The 23,963-nt window shown below is 44.8% G+C and overlaps 1 protein-coding gene across 4 annotated transcripts in view; it reads left to right on the plus strand.

The window, feature by feature from the left end:
- LOC120894687 (tyrosine-protein kinase Src64B) overlaps window positions 1-23,963 on the plus strand; it is a 71,365-nt gene that overhangs the window by 42,440 nt on the left and 4,962 nt on the right. For 3 of the 4 annotated variants that reach the window (XM_040297438.1, XM_040297439.1, XM_040297436.1), the window contains exons 3-5: window positions 20,439-21,867; window positions 23,398-23,611; window positions 23,689-23,942. In XM_040297438.1, coding sequence (XP_040153372.1) covers window positions 21,642-21,867; window positions 23,398-23,611; window positions 23,689-23,942 — 694 coding nt within the window. In that variant the 5' untranslated portion in view covers window positions 20,439-21,641. The remainder of the gene's footprint in view (window positions 1-20,438; window positions 21,868-23,397; window positions 23,612-23,688; window positions 23,943-23,963) is intronic. The other variant, XM_040297440.1, reaches the window with a different exon arrangement.

The raw sequence follows: 23,963 nt of genomic DNA on the forward strand, positions 1-23,963 counted from the left end.
TACTGTACAGTACTAATATACGATTATTTAATTTAGTTTTATTTCAATTCACTAAATGCTGTAAAACATCACTCTATGATAAAGAAAACCATGTTTTTACTGACATTTTCTTCACTCTTTGTAGCCCATTTGGTTGTTGTGATTGCAATTCATCATAACAAAACCGTTCTGTTACTTCCTCATTCTTACACAGCTCAAAAAACGTTCATTTTCCATTGCTCCATTGATGGTACGGTACACAATACTAAGCTGTGTAAAATTCAAAACCATACAAAGAGGAGAGAGAGAGAGACCTGGTGTAAAATATTGCCAGCAATATTTATTCACCTGAATGTGCTTTTTTTTCTCTCCATCGCAGCACCGCATCCGCTCACCAAAAACGAACGCAATAGTAATGATAAAGTGACTCCTTGCTGTCTGTAAAGAGCCGAGGAGGTGTAGAATGCACACAAAAAAACCAACCCCTGTGCCTTACTTCCGGCCGAGACATACAAATTGTATGCTATTTTCTGCTTCCGCGTCCTCCCGTGCTCTTCATGCCAATGCACTGGCTCGGCGTGCTCGGGTTTTTGACCTACCGATTTGTTCTACTTAAAGTTTCAACATCCAAACAGTCGCTGCTCTCGCGCGCGCACGCTGCCATAAATATCTTTCATGTGGTTTTATTTTTTGCGCCGTGGTTCTCTTTTTTCGGCAATCTGGCTGGCTGGTGTGCCCGTCGTTCATTGTAAGCCCCGGGAGCTGTTTAGCGATGCAGCTGGGTCGGTGTAACACAACAGCAGCATGCCAGCCGGAGTGTGCAACATGCATGCATGCAGCAATGGGAAACATATTTTGGTTGATGGCGACGTCCCCTTCTTGTGTGAGCTTTCATACACGCTCTCGTTCACGTTTTGTGCGCAACCAGGCGAATGCACCACCCAGGAGCATATCACGCGGGTGGTGTTATTTTTCGAGTACTGTAAAGAATCGTCTTTTTGGGAAAGTTTTCAGAGTTGACAGAATCCGGTAGTTGTGGAGCTGTTGGATTGAAATGGTTGTTTTATGAACACCACCACATCTGTATTGCTGGAATTGTTAGAAGTGTTATAACCTTAAATTCCAATGAGCACTTCTCAAATTTGGTACAGAGTGAAAACGATTCTACTTCGTTCGTTTGAATTGCCTGAAATGTGGTCGTCGTCGTCTGTCATCAAAGTTCTTCGTTTTTCAAACGCCGCGTGGTTTATCAAATCATTGCTCGTCTGTTGTCTTCGTCTTACATTAGACACGCCACGGAATAGTGTTACATCGTTCGAAACTGTCGTGCGCGAGCTTTGGCGATGATGATGGCGACGAAATATTTGTATAATGTTAATCCAATTTTCTCGGCCCCATTTCTTACCCGTCAGCAGGTTTACACACCACACACCGTACACAGAGCGTGTGTGTGTGTGTGTCTTGGAGAAAGGATACAGAGGCGTGACAAAACTGCGCTAGCACATTCCATGTCATAAAATCTGCCGAGAGAGCACGATCTCTCTCCTCCCCGATCAAGACAAGGGCTCCTTTCACCGCACCGCAGAACACCCTGTTAAGCTTGTTAAGGTGCCTGTAAACTGCTGCGAAAGATGACAAGCGCACCCTGTGCAGAACTGAGGGCGCAAAACTTTGCCCAGAGTCAGCAGCCGCAGGTGCCATTACCGATAACAATGGGAGTTTAATTAAAATTTCATCAACCTTTTTGACACTATTAGTACATCGGTAGTCGTTGGTGGGAAGGGTGTAGAATAAAGGGTAAGTATGTCCTCTGGAAATCACGCTCTATTGAAGAATGACAGACCTTTTCGCGTACATGTTGAACCCGATTTTGCAAGATTGGTTACACAACTGCATCCTTTACTTGCACAAGCAAAGCAGCTGGAAATGATTGTCACTAACATTAAACACTAATCTTTTGCTCTTGTTCATTCACTTATGCGCGAGGGTTATCTTTATAAAGGGAGGGTACGGAGTACGAAACGGAAGAAAGAGCTAATCCTCACTGCTCCTTAGCAATAGCAGGATGCAATTTGTCGCATCAGTAGCTCAAAAGAAAAAGCCAATATCTGTGTGTGTGTGTCAACTCGCTTACAAAAGCTTCACTGCTCTATCTTGCAGCAAGCCCGCTTTTGTGCCATCGAAAACCGTTTCCAGACAAAATGAGCATCTTTGTGTGCTCTCTCCGGTACACGCGTCCCCAAAGCGATAATAGCGAACTCTCTTCATCTCAACTTGTGAGCTAAATGGTCACGATGATGATGATGATGATGATGCTGACATCTATCATATGGGTCTGTTCAGTGCCAGTGCCAGTATTGAATGAGAAAGCCCTCCCCAGATAGATAGGTGTTGTTGAATGGAGCGTACTGTTGTGTGTCTGTTGTGTTATTAGTGGCGCATATCGTCTTTTCACTGGCATCAAACTGCTGGAGAGTAGTACTGCATACTGTTGCCATCGCCATCGTGTTTTCTTCCGTGCATTACCTGCATGATTTCGTCTATGTGTGTATGTGTCTATGCTCCTGAGCGTACTGAGAATAGAAGAATCAAAAGAGGGGTGGTAGTAAGTGAATGCAAAACGTTGTAAGAACTGATAAGAGGAACATCGTCAAAAGTTCGTCCGCCCGACGAGCGAAGTTGTGTAGTGGAGTAGTTTGTGCCGTTTGTGTGGACTTAAAAGGGAGAGATAGAGGAGGCCATTGGCATATAATAGGAGCCGTTGATACTTTTTCCTATGCATTTTGAGCCAATTACGGTACGGTTGAATGTAGGGCACCACACCACACACACTATACGCTACCACCCTCCCCGCGTGCTCCGTCTTGTAAGTAAATTAGCAGGATCCTCTTCCAGTACAGAGTTTTCTGAGTGATAGCTGTTAGTAGTTAGGAAATGCTGGAAGTAGTACTACATGAGTCCAATTCCAGGGGGTAACTCCGTGATTGGCTTATGTGTGTGTGTTCCTAGCGAAGGAATACGATTCCTCACTTGAGGTTGTACGCGCAGTGCCACACTTAGGGACACACGTGTACCTTGTTCGCTGAAGGTGAAAAAACTTTAAAGCGTTTTTTTTTTGGAACCCGGTTGACAGGAGCTCTCCACTCAACACTGGGTGACATCAGGGTGTTGGTGGCGGTACGTTTTGTAAACCAACTGGAACATAACGCCAAGCGGTTAGGTTTGCTTTGATGTTGTGCATTCGTTTAAGCGTTTGTTTGATAAGCGGCGGTTTATGATAGAACTGCTGGGTGCATTATGTTGCAATATCCAAGCAATTATATTGTTTACTTCAGTGTTTGCAATTACAAAACAGACTTTCAATTTTGCCTCTGAAATTAAATTTCAATTTTTTTTCTTTGGGAAAATGATTGGGGATTAACGTTTTAAATTCACAACAGTATATTAAGACCTTTTTTCCAATAGATCACAATGGCGTTCAGTTTGCTAAATGTCTAAATTTTACCCAAATGCTACTTAGTTTTAAATTTCAAAAAATCCTCTTATTTGATGTTATTAGGTCTTCTACTTCCTTTACATAGCATATGGTACCTTTTGACCGGTTCAAAGAAACACCAAAACATATGTTCTCCTTTGAAGTGAAACGATTGTTGCCGCCGCCCTTTAATCTCTTTCTGTTTTGGAGCACCATGTGGCCTTTTGGGATTGAGAAGAGACACTCTTTTCTTGGTTCTGGATGTGTTTTGTAACAACTGAGAACAAACACCTGTTTCTACAAACAAAAATTTTGGAAGTCTTCTTTAATTCACGTTCGGATTTCAATTTAAACTGATTTTTTTTTTTGAAAATGATTGCAACATAATTGCACACAGTATGATTTTGATTTCCGGCTGAAATGTAAAGTAAATTGGTAGCAGAGAACCATAGGGTCAAAAGACAAACAGGTGCCGTGACTTGGCGGCAATGCGGAGCAAAAAACATGTAATTTATAGACGCTTTTAACGATCGCATCCCGAACCCGGAAATGTGTGTGTGTGTGTGTTGCGCTGTAAAATAGCTGATGGTTTTAAGCTGCAATTCAGCTGCATTTATAACACCTTTACGTTGAAGGTTTGGGGGAGTTATATTGTTATTGCATCCACTGGTGTTGTATGTTGTGTTGGCGTGTGTGTTTTGTCGCTCTTGCTTTAAACGTATGCGCACGGAACCGCTTTACCGAATGATATGATTTCCCGTGATGCTTACCTTTCATGATGCTTCCGTGCATGTGTGTATGTGTGTCGGCTTCAAAGGTACTCCCTTCGTAGAGGAAGCGCCTGTGAACGGTTGACACCATTTGGGACCACCGGCCCAAACGATGATGCATGTCATTTTTGGGCGGCACTGGGCAAAAGGCACGCGTGTTCCGCCAGATAAACGATCCGCCCCGATGTGTGAGGTCACGTATAGTTATGTTGTACACCCACACTAGCCGACGGCTTGCACGACCGGCTTCCACCCACCCCGGCACACGTGCTTAATAGCATAAATTCTCGCCCATTCAACCCCGGCGTTCGTCGTCCATTCGCCGATCGTCAACAACATGATGATTATCATCACGCAGCAGCGCGACGCGAACACTTTCTCGACGGTAGATTTTGAATTTAAATTGCATAATGGTATTCATTAGGGAGCGAGTGTGTGTGTGTGTGGTGTGTGCATGGTTCGGCAACCTTTCTATCGTTTGTCACTTTACACACACACGCGCGCACGCACCGGTGCAGAGCGGTGCTGGCATCTCGTCATCGTCACAGGGAACCATATCGCGTAGGGGCGGCAGATAGTGGTGGTGTGTAGCATTGCGACAGCATTAAATTTTGTTTGCCTCGTCCCAGCCTATGCTGCGCTTCCAGCGAGGAGGTGATCTTTAATGTGTGATCAAAAAATATGGTACTGCGATGCGCTTGGGAGAGGTCACACCAGTATCAATAAAGGAGTTTTGAATTATATTTGTTCGTTTTTGTTGTATCTGCTGTAACCTTTTAAGACGTAACTTCGTATGTCCTCCAAATGATGTATTGATATTATTTAATTGTTCATATTTTATAATCTCTCTTTTCTCTTTGCTTACAGGTAATTCAGATACTTGATGTGCCATGAGGGTCCAATCAATAATAATAGGAACATTTCGTGTGAGTAATAAATATATTAGAATATTGTGGAATTCAATATCAAACATCTAAGAACAAAAATCTGCGTTGGTTTTTTCATTTCATCCAACTCTAGCTATAGACACTTCATTGAGTGCAGTTGTCAAGCGTCTTTTTGGGGACTTGGTTGTTTAAATTTCTATGGCGTCACTTTGGAGATATTTACAAGCATTTTGAACATATTATAAGGCTGACTAGCTCTGTAAGTTAGTGACTAAGGCTAGGGTTTGTTTCACAGTCGTTATCAAGCTGTGATGATTTTTAATGGATCCGTTTAGGAGTTTTTGGAAGACTTCAAAAGAATACTGATTATGCTTATTTCGATTGATGATTATGGTTCGATTTGGATTTCATAAAGATGACTAATGACGTCTATATGGTTCGTGGTATAGAATACAAACTGTACAAAGATTTGTCAGAATTATATCAGCCAAATGCATTAATTGGAAATCAGCAACTGAACGCAGTAGGACTGCATAAAATAGACTAGTTGTTGCTACGGATGTAGCTATCTATTTATTTCGAGTAGCTTGATAGACGTTTTTAGAACTGGCTTTGTATGTTTCTATTTATTGCGCAGTTTAAAAATTCGTCTGTCCTTTCTGGCTTAATATTTGCTACTAACTGCGTTTGGCGATGGCGCCCTGTTCCTCGATCAGCTGTGCTATTTGACCCTATTTGACCTGCTCGCGAATTATTTCCCTTATTTCGGAGATCTGGTTGTCGCACAATCTAATCGTGTTATCTCTCTTTGTGAATCTTGTACGCCATCTGCCGGGTATTTTGGGTATTTGATCGAGTTGTCAAGTCAGCTTAATGTTTGTAAATAATGCTGTTCCCTGTCCGATCACACGCGGTCGATATCGTGCCAACACTAGTTAAGCTGAATCTCGCCAAGAAATCGTTGCATATTTGTTAGTGGATAATTTGCTAATTTGATAGCAACTAGTGGAGCTTTATTTGCAACAAATCGTGACCTCGAATGCAATTCTATCAATAACATCACAATAACATCACAACATCACATAACAGACTACAAGATGCCACTATTGATAACAGTAACTTCTGAAATCCTCTCAGCTTAGCCAATAATTCACCCTACCGATCGGCTGCACATTAGCAGCCGATCTCCGCTTGTTCCGTTGCCTGCAGAAATAGGTCGGAAACGACCGAACCCCTTGCCCTGGTACCAGTGGCCAGCAATACTCACGAACGGGGTCATCAGCGTCATTTGACGTCGTCATGTGTGTCCCTTGTTTCTCTCTTACTCTCGGCCCTAATGGTTTCCGTTCCTTCCGATGCATCTCCATAAGAGGCGCGCCATCATGAGGTAATATTTAAATTGGTGTACCAAATAGAGAGGTAACCCTGTTTCGAATGTTTACGGTCCCCCGGAACGGTGCCGAACGTAACGGAGCAGCAATTGCACAGTTGCGGAACGATCCCGCAAAACCTGATCCCTCCGAGGTGTATTGGTGGACCATCACGGCCAACCAGCTGTGTTGAACGGTCTGGTATTTGCGCTACTTTCAGTCTGGATAGCGTCCCGGGACGTGTGTACCGCATTCTGGAGGATCTGCTCGCGCAATAGAGATTAAACATCAAGAGGGTTCGGTTTAGAGAGTGTAGGGCCTTTAGTCGGTAGGGTTGAAACGATTGGAGCAAAGTAGTTTGTAGCTCTTTAATTAGCCCCAGCTGGGGTCCATATGCGTGTTGTTGGGAAGGGTTTTGGAAACAGCGCCAATTAATGGCATTTCTAATCCCACATCAAAACGCATTTGTTTGTGTGTTTATCGTTCCGCAGAGGGAGTAAAGAAGTGCAGGCTTTCAATGTGTTTTCTACGATAGAGGCAGCTATCGAGAAGAGGCCTCCTATCGATCGGTTATGCTCGTTTGGAGAGAGAGAGTCGATGAATTCAAGATATCATTGATGCTCTAGACACTAATGTAAACGTCAAGGTTGTTGTTCGCTTTCTTAACCCGCTCGCTTATCATACTTTTTTATTTCTTCCCATCCCCCGAAATGAAGACGAGATGTGGTGGACCTTGCAAAAGGCCGTTTGGTTAGTAGGTTAGCTTACGGCATTTCCACCACCGGAAACCGGTCTCGTCTCCTTCTGGCTCTTGCTGCTGCTGTCCGCATTTCGAACTATATTTATTCCGATGATGGAGCCCCGCACCACGCGCCGGTGAAAGGAGAAGTGCGAAGTGGAGTGTGTGCTTCGTATGGGTAGATAAACCAAAGAAGAAGCAAACAAAAAACAATGATCAGTCCGCGAGGATCATCCCTTCTTCGCAGTTTCACCGCACGCAAGTGGTCCGAAACGATGAAAAATGGGCATGTGCGCGCGCGAAAAAGGCCTCTCTAATGGTTCCTAAATGCTCTTTTTTCTTCCTCTGCTGCTGCGACGGCATGATGATTTGCGCAAGAGTAGGTAGCGATCGTGTAACTATAATTGAAAACCGAAACGCACTCGGAGCGGAAACGGCTGACCAAGCATCACAACCACCACCGCAGCCGAGCTTTGTTTTCCTTTCACAGCAGAAATGTGTTTTCTCAGGGAATGAATTTTCGCGTGCACCTCTTTTGCGCGCTGCTACTCATCACGCTAGATGTTCGGTGCGATCTTGCATGGTACGTTGGTTGGTACGGTTGGGTTTCTGATTGATATCTGTTCACATCTCGCACTCTGTCTCTCTGTCTCTCTCTCTCTCTCTTTCTCTCTCTCTCTCTCTCTCTCTCTCTCTCTCTCTCTCTCTGTCGTTCCTCGTGTGTGTTGTTTCTCGTGATGAGCAGCGTGCGCATGGGTATGCTGATTTATGCTGCGCTCTTTCAACACGAGTTAGCGATCACGACTCGAGCGCCTCTGTGCCTGCCCCATGTTCGGCCAGATGTAGGTCAGTTGATGGACGGTAGATTTCAGGAAATCCGCCACCCGCTGGACTACTGTCCCTGTACGTGTACTCCAATGTTCTTTCAATGTATCTTCCAACATTAGCCCACCCCAATGAGCTGATGTGTTGTGTTGTTGATTGCATCTCCCATTGCGAGAGGATGTGAGCCTGCTGGAAGTTCGTGTTGGTCACGACGCGATGCATACTATCTAACCGTCTGAACAAATCGACTGGGGGTTGGGACTGAGGTTGAGCTATCATCATCAATACACTGTTTCGATTTGAAAGCGGTGTTCTTATCGGTTCACTCTCATCGGGAAACCAATTGATCGTGTGGTCACCCTTCGAAGAATCCACAACGGCTGTGGCAATTTTGGTTGGGACCACCCTATACTAGGGGGAATGTATACCTTTTTTTATTAATTCTTGCCAACCCAACCGTAGACAGACTAGAAGACAGCCCGAAACCTAACTGTAGTTACCAGGTCCGTCCGAAATGCAAATAACTGTTATCATCGAACGGCCTGCCCCGGTCTTTGGACGCTGGTTGTGATGGTGGCACACGTGTGTGCAGCTGGTCGCGCGCTGGCCGTTCGGTCAGCTGCCAAATGTTGTTGCGGTTGGAATGTGGTTCGGAGACCTCCTCCTGCTAACGCTTTTTTGGTGCCAGCTGCATCGGCGACGGACACGAAACGTGCCTTGGGATAGAATCGATCGCTTGGTTTTTAATCGTTTAATCGCAAAACTTGCCTTTCCACACACAGACTTGGCGGAGGTGGTTAAGGACGCAAACGCATGGGGTTGTTTTGCAGGGCTAGTATCGGTATTAAATTAGTGGTTGCTTTAATGCTCAGCTGTTGTTGGAGGGTGAGTGTTATCTAGATGTGTGTAACCATTTCTAGAAAGAACGGGTAAATGCTTTTGTCGGGCTGTGTGACATGAGTTATTTATGTAAAACATGCATCTTGGTGGGGCTATTTCATTGAAATTAATGGATGTCTTTACTGGAGTTTTGTTTTGAGACATCTTTCTAAGAATAAAAAGCCAATTTTTTTACTGTTACTCAAGTGACACAAACAAAGTATTCTAATTTATGTTCAATGTACTGACCAATTCAACATGTTCATAATCAACTTTTCTAAGCAATTCAATCCACTAAAGCATGATCGTTTCTGTTAGTGTCTCTTCTGGAGAGTAAGAGGATGTCAGATAAAGCCTCAGCTTCTATGATCTGAAAAATGATCTCACTCATCTTCATCACCGCTAGAACAACGTCGTCACCGACGACTACATCATTGCTACAACTTGATGGAGTGTATAAAGGCTGCAGTTTATGAATTTAGACTGCCTTAAATTCAATCATTTAATTATAGTTCAACGCGTTAAACAATCATCCATGAAATCTGAAAATCAATTTTTGGTTCCTTCCACCGTGAGCTCCAAAAACCAAAAACTTGCTACCGTATTGTCTGATTTCTCTTTTTAATATGAAAAGCCTGTTGTTGCTGCTGCTCGCCTTATGGTCTTTAAGGGACAACAGTCATCACGATGTGTATATCTCATCGCCACACGGCTCTATTGCGCGTCTGTTTGAACTACGGCGATTTCCACAGTACCGGCGTGGGCGAAGATTGTATTTGCTGACCGTATAATCAGCGACAGACGGGTTTTATGTCCGGAACGGCTCGAGGAAAAAGCATCAGAAGTTCGTGTGTGTGTTTGTGCAGAGTGATGCGATTTTATCGATTCGACCGACTGACTACTCTCGGTGCGAACGCATTTCCTGCTATTGTTGACACGAAACCCACTGTGGCCAACTGTTAAAACATTAGCGCTCGTCTGTCCCTCGTCCCCGCTTATACGGGGTTTTTGGAAAAAATTGGCAGACGCGCATCGCGTGCGTGTGCCCTTTTTTATGTTTTTATTTGTCTTTCCTATCTAAGCTCTCTGGCACTCTCGGGCTTCTCGGATGAGGGCAAGTAGAGTACCCTATCGACCGGCATTTCGGTCAGATAAGTGCGACGAAAATGTTGATGATGCGGGCCATGGAAATGTTTGAACTGTTTTCATGCATTCCTGGGCATTCCCCCCATCTTTTTTCTAATGGTATTGATACAATGTCTCTAATAGATGGCGTACGGTGTAGGGATGTATTCTGGGTGCTGTCTGGTTAATCCGTCGACGAGATAGTATGTGGTCGCGCGCATTATAGCGTCGCCAGGCAAAGTGTATGTCCTCCCCCCGCCCTTGGGCAGCACCATCTGGGTGGGCTGGGAGGGAGCTACACGAATGAATGTGTGTCCACAAAAATTAACCGAATACAACAGTGTACACATATCCATCTTGACGATAGGCGGACGGACTTAGCAGACATATGGTACTGGTGTTATATTGGAGTGTTTGTTTTTATGTTGCTTTTTTGTACCCCCGTTGCAATGGGGTCCGAGGAGTGTTGCCTCTGCTGATCTGTGAATTTTCTGCTGATGGGTTTGTCTGTCTAGGCACATCAAACCGCATTGAGCTTAACATTTGTTTTAAAGGCAATTCCATGCGCTAAGGTTTTAGTGTGATAGAGAAGCGTCTTTGAGAGGTTATCGAGATATGAAGAAGACCATGCTACGACCCCAACGTTAAGAACATTTCACATGATTATCATGTCGCCTGAAAGACGGCATCAAAGGTTGAACTTTTCTTCTTTTGATGGCTTTGTCGGTTCAAACGGTTCTTTTTTCCTATTTAACCTTTTTTTTCTGTTACTAATCACCAAGATCACCGATCACATGGGCATGTGATAATCCCGGCAACGACTTTGTTCACCGTAAGTGATTCTAAGTCAGCGATTTCTCCAATCCCGAAAATGGCGCTTTGTTTTGTTTCGGAATTCTTTTTTTTTTTGTTTTGCTTTCTCGAACCTTGTGGCTGTGGTTTAATGTGAAGATGGTCTCCCCATCACAAACGTCGAAAAGCAAGCGAAATGAAAATCCTCTCCATTTCGGTGTCCGCGACCGCGCGTGCTCTCGATGGCGCGCCGTTCATTGCCGGATGTTTCCGAAATTGGATTAAAGCAGAATCGTTTCAGGGATTGGCTGTCGCGTTCGGGATTTTAGGCGAACAGATAGATAGTCCGAGACTCCACATTATTGGGCGCTTCCCCACCGTGTTCAAGCTATCGAGGATTTCGGTGCGATACTGTCGTTCATTAGGGTGATTAAGAGCGCGTTGTTGTCATGAATGTGTGTGCGCACTGCAGCGTCTGTTCTGTCTATTGGACCGTTGTCTTGGAGCTAAAAAGCAATAGGAAACCATGAACTTAAAATGTGATGAGTCAACTGTACAGGGAGCGAGGGGCGTTGATTATTGGCGTTTTTGGGTTTCCTTTTCTTTTAATGGTAAATTAATTGAAAGGAAATTAGTGGCGCAATGTCTGAGGAACGCGTTGGTTTTCAGTTTCCGAAACCGAGAACAAAGACTTAATGCGCGGATGTGTTTCGTTTGGCGTATCTACAAAATGGACCTTTTAAATCAATGTTTGGAGAACTCATCAAACTGTAGAACAGTAAACGAGAAGGTCTTATATCATATGTTCATTACATTTTAATTGAAATGCTTTGAGATCATTCTTGAACTTGTAACGACCATCTTTTCACTCATCAGTTCATTAGAAGATCTTAGATGTTGAATCTTCTTCGCAATATTTTGGAATTGAATCCGAATTGACCTTTTAACGACAATCAATTTTTCTTAGTAAGCTTTAAGTTCTTCAGCTCAAAATTAATATGTCTCTATGAGTATGGTTTGAGAGCAAGACTTTCCATTTTTGATGACGATGCATACTGTTAAGTCCTAGCTACCTGCTCCATGGACAAAGTATGGCAAATTCACACGAAAAAAGGTACAAACAACGTACTTGTACCGTTTTTGTTTCTCATCCAATAAATTTCCCCATAATAAACATTATCAATGCAAATATCCTGTTGCAACTGCTGAGCTTCCGTTCTTAAGGTCTAATGCCCTCCAGACATTGGTTTTGGCTCGCTATCGCCATCTCCTGCAAGCCAGCCATCAGCCTCCCCCAGGGGGTATACGCATAGGTCTGGGTAATAAATTCCCACTCGACTTCTCATTGTAGAAGTTTCTCGCCTCCGTATCGGGCTCTTGCTCCGATCTCTGTTTGTGGCGTCTTCTTTGCCAAGGCGCACCCGAAATAGCATCAGAAGCCCATGTGGGCCCACACACATATACACACGCACAAGCTTCCTATCATCTGCGTGTATTTGCATTAATGGAATTGTTCTCTTAAAGCAGCAGCTTTGTGCCTACACCAAGCAACGTGTTATGCTCTAGCAGCATCGTTATTCTTAATACAAACGATCCTCCTCGCCCCCCTTGTGTATGTGCGTCTTGTGCAGTGTACATGCGGGACCAGTGTTTGGTTTCGCTGCATCTGTGAAGTGCTCTGCCATAAGAGGATTGAACCCGAACAGTAAGCCAAAGAAGAGGAACAACAGACATCTGTACGCAAAAGAAAACAAAAAGTAGCGATAAGAAGGCTCTATTTTCTTTCGACCACACACACACACACACGGCACGCACCCACAAGCTCTTCTAGCCAGACATCTTTGCTGGCTTTGCGTGTGTTTAGCTTGTATCAGGTTTTTCCTCCTATTTCTTTGAGCTACTCTAGCTCTAGTCCCCGTTAATGCGCTACGGTCCGTTTTAAATTGATCTAGCCACGCATCACGACAGGTGGTGGTAGTGCGTTGGTTTGCCTTTTTGGACTGTTGCCTTCGACGGGTCGGTCCGTCGCATCAAGAAGCCCTTCTCACCTTTTTTTGTGCGTGTGTATCTTCGCGGTGTTGCACATCGAGGTGACCAAACCGTCACCTGCAGCGAGAATCACACTCGACTTAGTTGCTATCCTTTTGAGAGGGGAGATGGCAAGAGAGACCTCATACGCACATCTGCTGCGCCTAGTGTACTGCTGGTGCTGCTGCTGGTGTAAGAGGTGTGCGGTATCTTTGAAAAGCTAGTCGAGTGAGTCGATAATGATGATGATTTACCGCGGTGGGGTGTGGTGATGCTATCGAAACTGAAGTGCCTTTCCGACCGCCATGTGGTGAGTGCCATTTGTGCGTACTTGAAGCGATTGTTTACTGAATTATTAAACCAACAGTAACGAGAGAGCGATGGTCGTCATAATTATCAGCTTTCCTATTTCTATCCTGTACAGTTTATTATATCAGAATAGTGTATTGGGAATGAAATAGCCTTGGTAGAGTAATGGACGGCTGAACAACTTGACCGACTTCTTAGTTAAAATCTTGAAGTGGTTACCCTGTCACCCTACATCATTGACCTTATAATGCTTTTGTTGCAAGTAGGATATACAATCTGATAACTAGAATAATCTATTTCAATCAAACCCACTCATGTAAAGCAATAAATATCCCTGCCGGAATAATTACGAATCAGTAACACGCGCGCGCCACAAAGAGGATGTCACTGCCCTATGAGACAAGTCCACCCACTTCCGGGGTTAACCCTCCTCCCAGCCTAGTTTGTCGGCTTAGCAAAATCTCTGTACATGCTTATGTCAATACGAGCACTCCTTATCTCCTGTCCACTTGTTCCTGTCCCAGCGTCACTGTTTGGAGTCGGTGGCTGACGGCAACCTTGAACTTTATGCTGCTACTGTCAACCCTCTCATTGTCACGCCATTGGACATCCGAGGACCCCGTTGGCACTACCGAGGTGAAGGTTTCCATCTCAACTCACGCCCCACAAGCCCCACGGGGGCTCTCCACTTCCAGCTGTGCGAAGTAAAGGGATGTAAAAGTGTGAAGGCGTGACATTACAAAAGACGAAAGCGCTAGCTACTGCTGTGTGGTTTAGTTGAGCGCACTGAAAAGGAACCAACTCCTGGCGCGAAAGGAGAACTGTACTCTGTCAGGTGTGCTCAAGTGTTTATTAGCGTTTCTTTTAGTTCTTTTAGTTTCGAACATGTAACCTACTTTATTACTTCACATGAACCCCTCCCCGTAAGGAATGTGGAATGTGTTACCTTCGCCGAGGTTATCAGTCACGTTACATCTAGCGTGTTGTGATGGATTTAACATTTTCGGTGCATTAAAACAGACCCCGAACGACAAATATTCAACACTCCACTGACCATTATTGTGCAAGCCGGCGACGTGCTCCACAACTCGCGTGTGTTTGCTGCGCTTAATGACCGGTTTGTACCGTTCCACAAGCGGAAAAACTAAACGATTAGGAAGACGTGAATGATGGTGGTGGTGGTGGTGGTGGTAGCGTGTTGTGCCACAAAAAATAGCTTACTTCCCGAACTGCCACCACCAACTCCTAATGTGCACGGATGGATGGGATGTTGGGAAATGAAATATTACTATTTGTCATCGTGCTCGAAGGACCAACGTGGTGCGTTACTAGTTGAGAGGGTGGAGACGACGACGACGACGACGACACCATGACGGGCGTCGATTCTCTCCTCCATCGCAGTTTCACGGCCTCCAGTGCCTGGGTGTTGTGTCCGATCGATCGATAACGACCGGTGGGAATATGTATATTTATTTGCCAGCGTAGTTTTTTTTCGGCAATGAATGGTGACAATCACGCTGGCGACAACGATTACTTCTCTCTCTCTGTCTCTTTAGATACCTCTGCCAGTATGTGCCCAGGTGCAAGGGAGTCGATACTGAATGTGATATCGATATATATATATATATTCTTCCTGCAAGGTGTGGATGAGTGTTGGTGGAGAAGAGTGTAAGACACGCTTTGACAAATTACCCTTAGCGTCTGGCGAAAGGGCCATTAAAAATGGCAATGAGTAGCAAACGAACCTTCCAGTCCCCTCAAAATCCTACCAAAAAAAAAAAAAAAAATCAGATATTCCAGACGTATAGCACCGAGATTCGTAGCAGATGATCATTTTTCTTACCATCTGTCATAAATTTCCGACCGGAGGATTTCTTGTTCTGTGGCAGCAATTACGCGCCAAGTTTTCTCTTCTTTGCAGCTCGAATGTCTCATTTAGAAAATGTTTTAATGGCATTCCAAAATGTACAATCGAAATTGATAAACGGTGAGGCCGGTATGCAATGGGTGAGAATTGTGTATGATGATGGCATCTTTAACCTAAACAAAACAAAATATTTGAATTATGGCCCTCAGTATAATAGCCTTTCTTTTGGAGCTGCTTTCAAAACATTCAAACAATAAAGTGGCTTCGAAATAAAACAACGCTCGAGATTTTCGGTATCCTTCTCGTGACGTCATTTAATTTAAAGTACTTCAGCATGTGTTTATGTATGTGACGTTACGAGCGTTAGTACTGTTATGATCATAACAGCATTACTTGATGGCTCATATCGAACCTTGATGACTACCAATCATGATTCACGAAAACAAACCTTTCAGTCAATAGTTTCTAATAGAGATATTTGGTTTCCTCTATCTTTTTTCCATTACTGTAAGTTCTAACACTAAAGATTGCTGAAGAAAAATGCGGTGAAGTTCAAATTCTTTCAGTAAAATTCGCTCAAAGCCTCAATCCTTAAAGGACATTGAAATATGCGACTAGATGTTGTTTAATAAACGATTCATTCGAGATTTTGTCCACGTTCTACCTTGTTGCTATCCTGCATGTTATCAAATGTACTATTAAGTGATTCTCAAGAACCAACGCTAACTGACAATATGAATCCATCCTCATACTATGCTTGAAAATGCTTTATTTCTTGTTTATTTGGCATTTTTCTAAATAATGACCTGTTATCATTGATGTAGTTAGTCGTTCTTTTAAGTACTATTTCCATCCCGATCCTGGGTACTCATTTGAAGGTTGATATGCAACAAAAAGATAGCTCAAATCACGTAAACCTTCCCTCGTTTATGTTAGAAAAATAACCACTAACAGAGCAACGGGACGACGGGATAATCTGCTTCGCCGGCACAACTTCCTTCGCTCGATCAATCTATATAATCCGCTTAAAATATTCAATCATTCGTCCGATTTTTTCCCGCTCTTGCAACAACAGACCAAGTCTTTCTGCAAAACGCCCCCACAGCACAACGTGCGTGGGCCACGCTGTTATCTTGTCCTGTTCGATATCCTGTAAATTCTCGTGCTCAACAACATCAACGTCCTGGAAGCAACGGTTCTCGAGCCGGCATGAAACACTCGCGTGGCGCAGGGAAGGATGATTACGTCCGGTTTGCAATTTCCTCCATCTGTTGCGCGACATTGCGTCAGCGTTTGTGCCAACTGCCAGGAACTGCTGGCTGCCATCAAACTTTTCCGGTTGCCTGTTCGTTTCATAGCTTTACGCTGGCGACGTTTATTGACATGACCGATAATTAGTGGTAGGTTGGTGAGTGGGTATGGTTGATGTGACGCAACCTGCCTGTTTGTACTAAGGGAAAAGGATATTATCCTTTGCTCTGTGTGTATGTGTATTAGTATCAATAAGCGCACCGGTTATGGAACTTAATGAGGAAAAATATTTATAATCACCTTGCCATTTTCACTTTTCCCGGTCGTCGTCTCCTTTTTTTCAATTTTCCACCCTGCGCCGTTTGTTGATTCCGTTGGCGTCGTGTCGAATGGGGTGACATTTATTGGTACGGCGCGGTTTGGTGTCATTTGCACGTCATTGAACGACCTGTTGCCCTGGAAAGCGAGAGCCGAAGGACTTTGGTGGAATTTGTTTGTTTATTACCGTTGCCTAGAATAATACAGCCCTTGTACCATCAAGCACAACACAAGGACGTAAGAACCCATTGGAGTCAACACAAACAGGCTTTGAGGTGATGTTCGTCGGTTCTAACACACTCCGGGACACTTCCATCGTTTCCATTTGCCCAATTAGTCAATTTCGTCCTGTGTGGGTGTACTGTGTGGGTGTAGCTTTGAAGTAGAAAGCTTTCAGCATGGTAAAGCTGTTTCTCATTTCATCGCCCAAGGATATTAGACTTCCAAATTTTGTTGTACCCAGGATTACTACGGCATCGGGCGCAACGTTTCTGACGTTGAAATATCGTTTGGAGCAGATTTTCGGCTTTCTCTGATGAGAGTGCATTTTCATCCAAATGCGTATACACACACTCTCTTGTCCCGGAGTTGCCCGGACTTGATTGATGCGTATTTTATGGCTGTGGCATTCATCTATCCGTTCATCATCAAGTAGATTCAGCAGATTATTTTTGCATTTCATCGCGAAGGAGTATCGTGTTGCGAAAGACCTTGGTCATCTTGTTGGCATTCGAACGCGAACGTAAAACGGCTTAGTTCCCTTACCGGCTATAGAACCCTGCGAAGTCTAGTCAGAAGATTAAAATCCTCGACTCATTCGGTGCGTTTAAATAACTGTACATTAAGCAGCGCGTCTGTGTTGTGGCTGACATTGCATTCCTCCTCTTAGAAGCTGCTATATTACTAAAGATATCTTAATTAATATCGGTGGTGTGTTCTGGCCAAGCATGACTACTAGAAGACATCATATAATATATGAATCTAGTGGAATACTTAGAACCAAAGTCGAAAAAGATCTTCTTCAAAATTACGTATGCTTTTACCATCATCCCAGAGTCCTCTTTCGATAGGGAAGCAGTTTAATTTGGACAGGAACTAGGTCACAACTCCAAACTTTTATTACCCAAAACTCATTTCGCTCATTACATTCTTTTTTTTTCCAACTCCAAACTGGACTCGTTAATAGACGTTGATGAGGTCTATTAGTATCGCCAGCGATTTTAAGTCATTTATCTCATTTTTTCTCCTTCTCCTTGCATTTACATTTACTTCTCCCGATTCTGGTACAACTCACAATAAGAACGGAAGGAAGAAGAAAGCAAAAAAATCGAATAAGTTTACTTCCAAAATCGCCAAACACAGGGGGCCAATGAGGTGTGGAGAGCTGTGGAGGAAATTTAAGTGGCATTGCTTATGCTTTGACGTTGTGCCAATTTTATTATTGCTCCTGGTGTAGCGACAGGAATTGTTGTTGCCAGTTGCGCAAATGCTTAAATGCGTGAAAGCGTAATTTAATAATTAAGTTTTACTGCTCCAATGTTAAATATGCGTATGGAGGTGAGATTGTGTGTGTGTGTATGCGCGCCCCCGAGCGGAAGTAACGAAACGTCAACCACCGTCTGTCAACGCGACTACTTACCTATTGGGGGATCCTGGCTGGGGACAAGTTTTGCTCGTAGATGGGGGGAAGAAATTTAACTGCAGCACTTCAAATTTTTGCTCTCATTCAATTATGACGCGTAATGTAGCGTGTCGATTCATAAATCCTGAGTGATGGGCGACTTGCCGTTGGATCCATCTGATACATTTTTGTATTTGGATTGGTTGTTAGTGAATTTCTTTTCAGTAGTAGGAAAGTTGGAAGAGCTTCACCGACGACTTGCGTCAACGTCTCCTCCAAGGAGTTCCGTAATTGGGCTCCCCGTCGTCATCCGCTAGAGGTCCATGGTCATTAAGATCTTGTTGAAGGATCCTACCTTGGGGGGAGAGATCACAGCGTTAACAGGGGAGGGCAATCTTAAATAGCTAAAGGTTATGATTAGATTGAGCAAATGAAAATTACGCTGTTTTATATCTTATTTGCCGCAGTTGCCGTTTACCGTTTCTGTCTGTATGACTGCGGGTACATTTAAAAATTAATGTCACAATTCCACTATATAGAGACATACGGTGAGTGACGGCCGGTACTGCTAAGCCTGGAGTTATAAAACCTGGAGGGAATGGTCGTCCGTGATTCGTTGTGGAGAAGGGTGTCAGCGCACGTGGTATGGGAAACACTCTTTCCTGGATTTATCAATAATTAAAATGCATATGTTTGTAGCACTTACTCCCCGTCTCTACGCAGCACTCTACGCCACTGCACCGCACTGCAGTATAGGTAATGCACGGGCTCAAACGGGCGCCATCATCCTCCTGTCCCAGTACGCCCGACAGTTGCTTTCGTCTGTGTGTTTGTTTCGTACAGATTTCAAATCGTATGCAGCACGCATATGACGAAGGCTGGCAGTACAACGACGGATCGAATGACACACGAAGTGCATATGTGCATCAACTGCTGCTGCTGCTGCTGTTGGGGGAAACCCTTCTCTCGGTTGTTTGAAACCATTCAAAATCCCATCTGGCTTGCACACGCGGCCGGAGGTAAACGGACTCTCGCATACGGCGGCGCTATATGTTTTCCGTTTTTAATGTTCCTTTCTCGTGTGTGTGTGCGTGTCCCTTTTCTAGGTGTGTGAAGTTTGCGACTTGCCTGGAGCTAATTTCGAAGGACCCTTTTTGTTGAAGGTTAACGTATGCATTTGAAATTACATGCAAAAATCATATAACTGTCCTTCAGTTCCCTTCGAGATCTGATGATAAATCTGTTTTTAAAATGCTAGAGAAATGTAAACTACCAGATCTTTTTATCACCAGAAAAACCATCACACCTTTCCAAGCCACAGTTTTAAGACCCATTTGGTTGGGGGGCATCTTTTAATTCCTCAACCGTGTGGCAACCATGGTCCCCAAAGCGAAGGAAACACGTCGTCTTCGTCGTCGTTTTATTTAGCTTCTGGGTGCGAAACCATTCCGGTCCCCGAGACCAGTTCCACGGTGCTTGTTGTTGTGTGATTCTTTAATATATGTGCCACACATTACCCACTGCCTCCGTCCCAAAACTGCTGTAAAGTTCTTCAACTACTGCTGCTGCTGCTGGTGGTGGTGTTTTGCGGTTGTGCGCGCTGGTACGATGACGGTGGTGGCGTGCAAGAATTACCACGCTATTTCGCGGTGTGATATCTTCGCTCCCGGCTTCGGGGCACAAAATGTTATCCGCGACGCATGGTCCGCCGAGGCCTTCACATCTCTTCCCTTCCGCTCGACCGATCGTTCAAATGTTGCTCATGCTTTTTAGATGCTTCTTCCCGATTTGCTGCGCTACTGTGTGGCGGAGCCGCCGCCGCGGCAGCACATCGCAGACGTGACGTTCATTTTTAAAGGGGGCGTTTTGGCACCAGACGGCATTGCATTTTTAAAATGTGCTTTGGGTATATAGTGTGGTGTGTTCGTATGTTGGGCGTTGATTCGTCCGTGTGTGTGTGTTTTATTCATAAAAAAAACCCTCCTGCAATCAAGGAACATCTGAATTGTGAATCGTTTTCCGATGATGGCAAGGCATGTAATCTCAATAAACGGCTATTAAGAAAGGGATTTGTGTTAGAAAGATGTTACCGGGAGAAACCTTTGAAATAACCTTCAATTTTATTTGTAGAACCTAAGAAAGTCTGATACATTATATACTAATATTTATCTTTTCTTCTTCTTCTTTTTCCTCTCCAAAATAGATCATCTCCTGAACATCTCCCCGTATGGTTCTTCATGCATCCACAACCGGCATCCTGTGAAGTGAAGCGACCAACCTTAAAAGGGAACTTCTACCCCGAAAACACAAACTCCCGCTGTCTCATACACACTCTCACGCTAACACTATGATTGCACTGGTCACGGCGAAAGCGAACCGACCGACTACTACAGCACCGCCGGCAACAGCACCGAAACAGAATCGTTGCAATTTGTCGTTCGCCGATTTGCATACTTGCTGCTGCGGCACAAACTTCCCCGAAGGAATTCTGTTCGTTTAAGGAAGAGGACACAACTCTGTGTGTAGTGGCCTCCCAATCAGGGGCTTGGAAAGTTCTGCCGTCGACGAACAAGCAAAGGACAACTCGTGTTTCGTGCCCACAAGGCAGCATAAAGTGTAGAGGAGTTCTGACCGTTGTTGTTGTCCGCTGAAAGTTTTGCGTTTTCGCTAGGTTGGCTAATGAAAAAAGTTACCGTCAGCGATTAATACTACTACAGCTGCAACGATCACTATCGCCACTACACGACTGACAGTGAGAAAAAAGGAATAACTGTGCGGGTGTGTGTATCATGTGAAGAGGCTATTAGTTCGACGAGAGAGGAGATACAAGCTACGGAGTGAAGAAATTAGAATCCATTAATTAACTCGGAAAAGACGAAGACCGACCGCGCATACACAAAAAAGTAAGGAACCAAACATCAACCGTCCTCTTGTCCATTTGTGCAAGAACCTGCGCTCACTGGTTACCACGTTGCATCGGTTGATTATCCTTTCCCCCCAAATGTGGATTCCTTCAACGAGCATCGCACGTTCACGTCGGTTGTCGTTGTCATCGTCAGTTTCGGCCGGCTCGCGGTTGCCCTCGCCAGCATCATCCTGTCCGTGCGTTTCGGCCGCGTTTGCACCGGTACCGGGCTACTACCCGTGTTCACGAACCGGCAGCCGGACGTGAAAACAAGCAGCAGCACGAGCAGCAGCATCACAAACAACCATCGATAGCTGATACACACCGCGTGTGCATGAGAAAAGCTTGCGGCGCCATCTGAGTTTCACCGTGAAGTGGAGCAGTAAAAACCTCAGCAAAAACTCCAGATAACGTGCGCCGTATCGCGCAGTATCGTTTCGCTTCGTTCCGCCTTTTTCCCTAACTCCGTTCCTGCCCTCCGCTGTTCGTGTGCGTTCAACGATGGGCAATAAATGTTGCAGCAAGCGACAGGACCAGGAACTAGCGCTTGCCTATCCCGGCGGCTACAAGAAGGGCGACAGCAGCTTCAACTCGAACCTGTCCGGCGGTCCGAAGCACAACAATGGCGGCTCGATCGATTCGCGGTACACGCCCGACCCGAACCGGGGCCAGCTCATAAAGCATCCGAAGGGTGGTGTGGACATCATACGGCCCCGGACGACACCACGTAAGTGCTCTGTTGGGGGGCGGCTGGGTTGGGGATGATTATTAGCTCCAATAAGGTTTGGGACTCCATGGGCCGTTTGAAGTGTAGTGTTGTGATTCATTCAGACATCTTCAGCGATTAGTATTTCGAATATATAGTTGAATCTCCAATTATTCATGAATCGCCAAAGATTCATATCTGAAGATTAATGAATCTCCAAAAATTCACGAATCTCCAAATATATATGAGTACCTGATGATTCATGAATCGTTAGAGATATTCAAAAAATTGAGTAAACTCAGAATCTCAGATTCTTGAATCTCTATAGATTTATTAAACTAAAGAGACCCTCTATAGCTGTTTTCATGGATATCTAGTCTCTATAAATCATTTCACGGTGAACTTCAGAGATTTTAGAAGCTTCAGAGACACGGGAATACTTAGAGATTCATAATTCTTTGAGTTCATGAGGTCACGAATCTTTATTTATGCATGATTCTATGGAGATTCATAAATCTCATAGTTGAAAATTCAGATTCGTTCATTCATTTCAAAGATCAACTAAGAGTCATGAATCTGAATCAGAATTACCCATCTCCACATTGAAGTGCTTCAGCAAATGTTAATCTGGACAGGATTTTCATATACGAAGTCGTCTGGCCCTTTGTCAATGTTCCTAGGAACTTCAAGTTTGATGACGCTTCTTCAACACACTGCAGTTGCTTGGATTGAATGCAATCAAAATCTTGTGTTCGATGCGTCCACTATCATCATCTCTCCAGCGCCTAATGAGTGCTTCCTGCGTCTTTGCGCCTTCCAGTGGCGCAAATTGGCGCTATCGACGTTCAAAATCCAATGTTTCTCATGCGCGCGCCCCGCGCAAGACAACGAAACGGCCACCAACACCGATCTTTTGTTGTTTGCCACTGTTTTGAAGTGGAATTTACAGAGCGTTAACGCTCCTCCCTTGCCCTGTTCCCGGTGTTCGATTCCGTCCGTGTGTGTGTGTGTGTGTGTGTGTGTGTGTGTGTGCCGCTTGTGCAGCGAGTCGCGGCGAACGGCCGCCGCCCCTTATCTATTGGCTGCGCTCTCGACTCCACGTTTGCCATTGAAGCCAGCAGCCAGCCAGCGGCTCTATTGTGGATGATGATGCTGATGGGTGATTACATCAGGGGCAGTGTGCGCTTGTGTTTACGGACCGAATCGCGGGTAGCTAACGGTTTTGGATCAGCACCAGCTTTGGCCTGCTTATCGCTTTCTTATGTTCTTGATATACCTCCCCATACCCCGGGGGTCGCACAAGCAGAAGGAGATGCATGATGTGATGTGTCAGGCATAACTGCGTGAGCGTGTGCAATATTGTTTGCGATTATGATCCCGCTGGCCGGCGGAAGGCTCATTAGAAAACTGGGAGTACGCACAACGCAAGAGTATTGATTGTTTTGCTTAAAACGAAAACATCCACTGGGAACACATAACACTCTTCCGGGTATGGGTGTTGCTTTGTCGTCTTTTGATTAATTTTTGTTTAACATTTTTTGCTATTTTTAGTTCTGCCCGGTCATAACACACGAAGGATAGTGGTCGCACTCTACAACTACAATGCCCGCGAGGAAACGGACGTCAGCTTCGTCAAGGGCGACCGGATGGAGGTGCTGGACGATACAGAATCCGACTGGTGGCGCGTCGTGCATCTGAAAACGCGCCAGGAAGGCCTCATCCCGTGGAACTTCGTCGCCGAGGATCGCAGCGTTAACAGTGAAGAGTGTGTATCACCTACTATCCCCCATTTTGGCATCAAATAAATAATGAAAATTCCTCCCCCTTTCGTGTCTTTGGCAGCTGGTTCTTTGAAAATGTCTCACGGAAAGAGGCCGACAAGCTGCTGCTGGCGAACGAGAACCCACGCGGCACCTTCCTGGTGCGTCCGTCCGAGCACAATCCGAACGGGTTCTCGCTCTCCGTGAAAGACTGGGAGGAGAGCCGCGGCTACCACGTGAAGCACTACAAGATCAAACCACTGGACAATGGAGGCTACTACATTGCAACGAATCAAACGTTCCCGTCGCTCCCGGCCCTCGTGATGGCATATTCAAGTGAGTGTGCGGCAGCTGGAG

The sequence above is a fragment of the Anopheles arabiensis genome, chromosome 2, assembly GCF_016920715.1.
Source record: "Anopheles arabiensis isolate DONGOLA chromosome 2, AaraD3, whole genome shotgun sequence".
In the NCBI taxonomy this organism is placed as follows: domain Eukaryota; kingdom Metazoa; phylum Arthropoda; class Insecta; order Diptera; family Culicidae; genus Anopheles; species Anopheles arabiensis.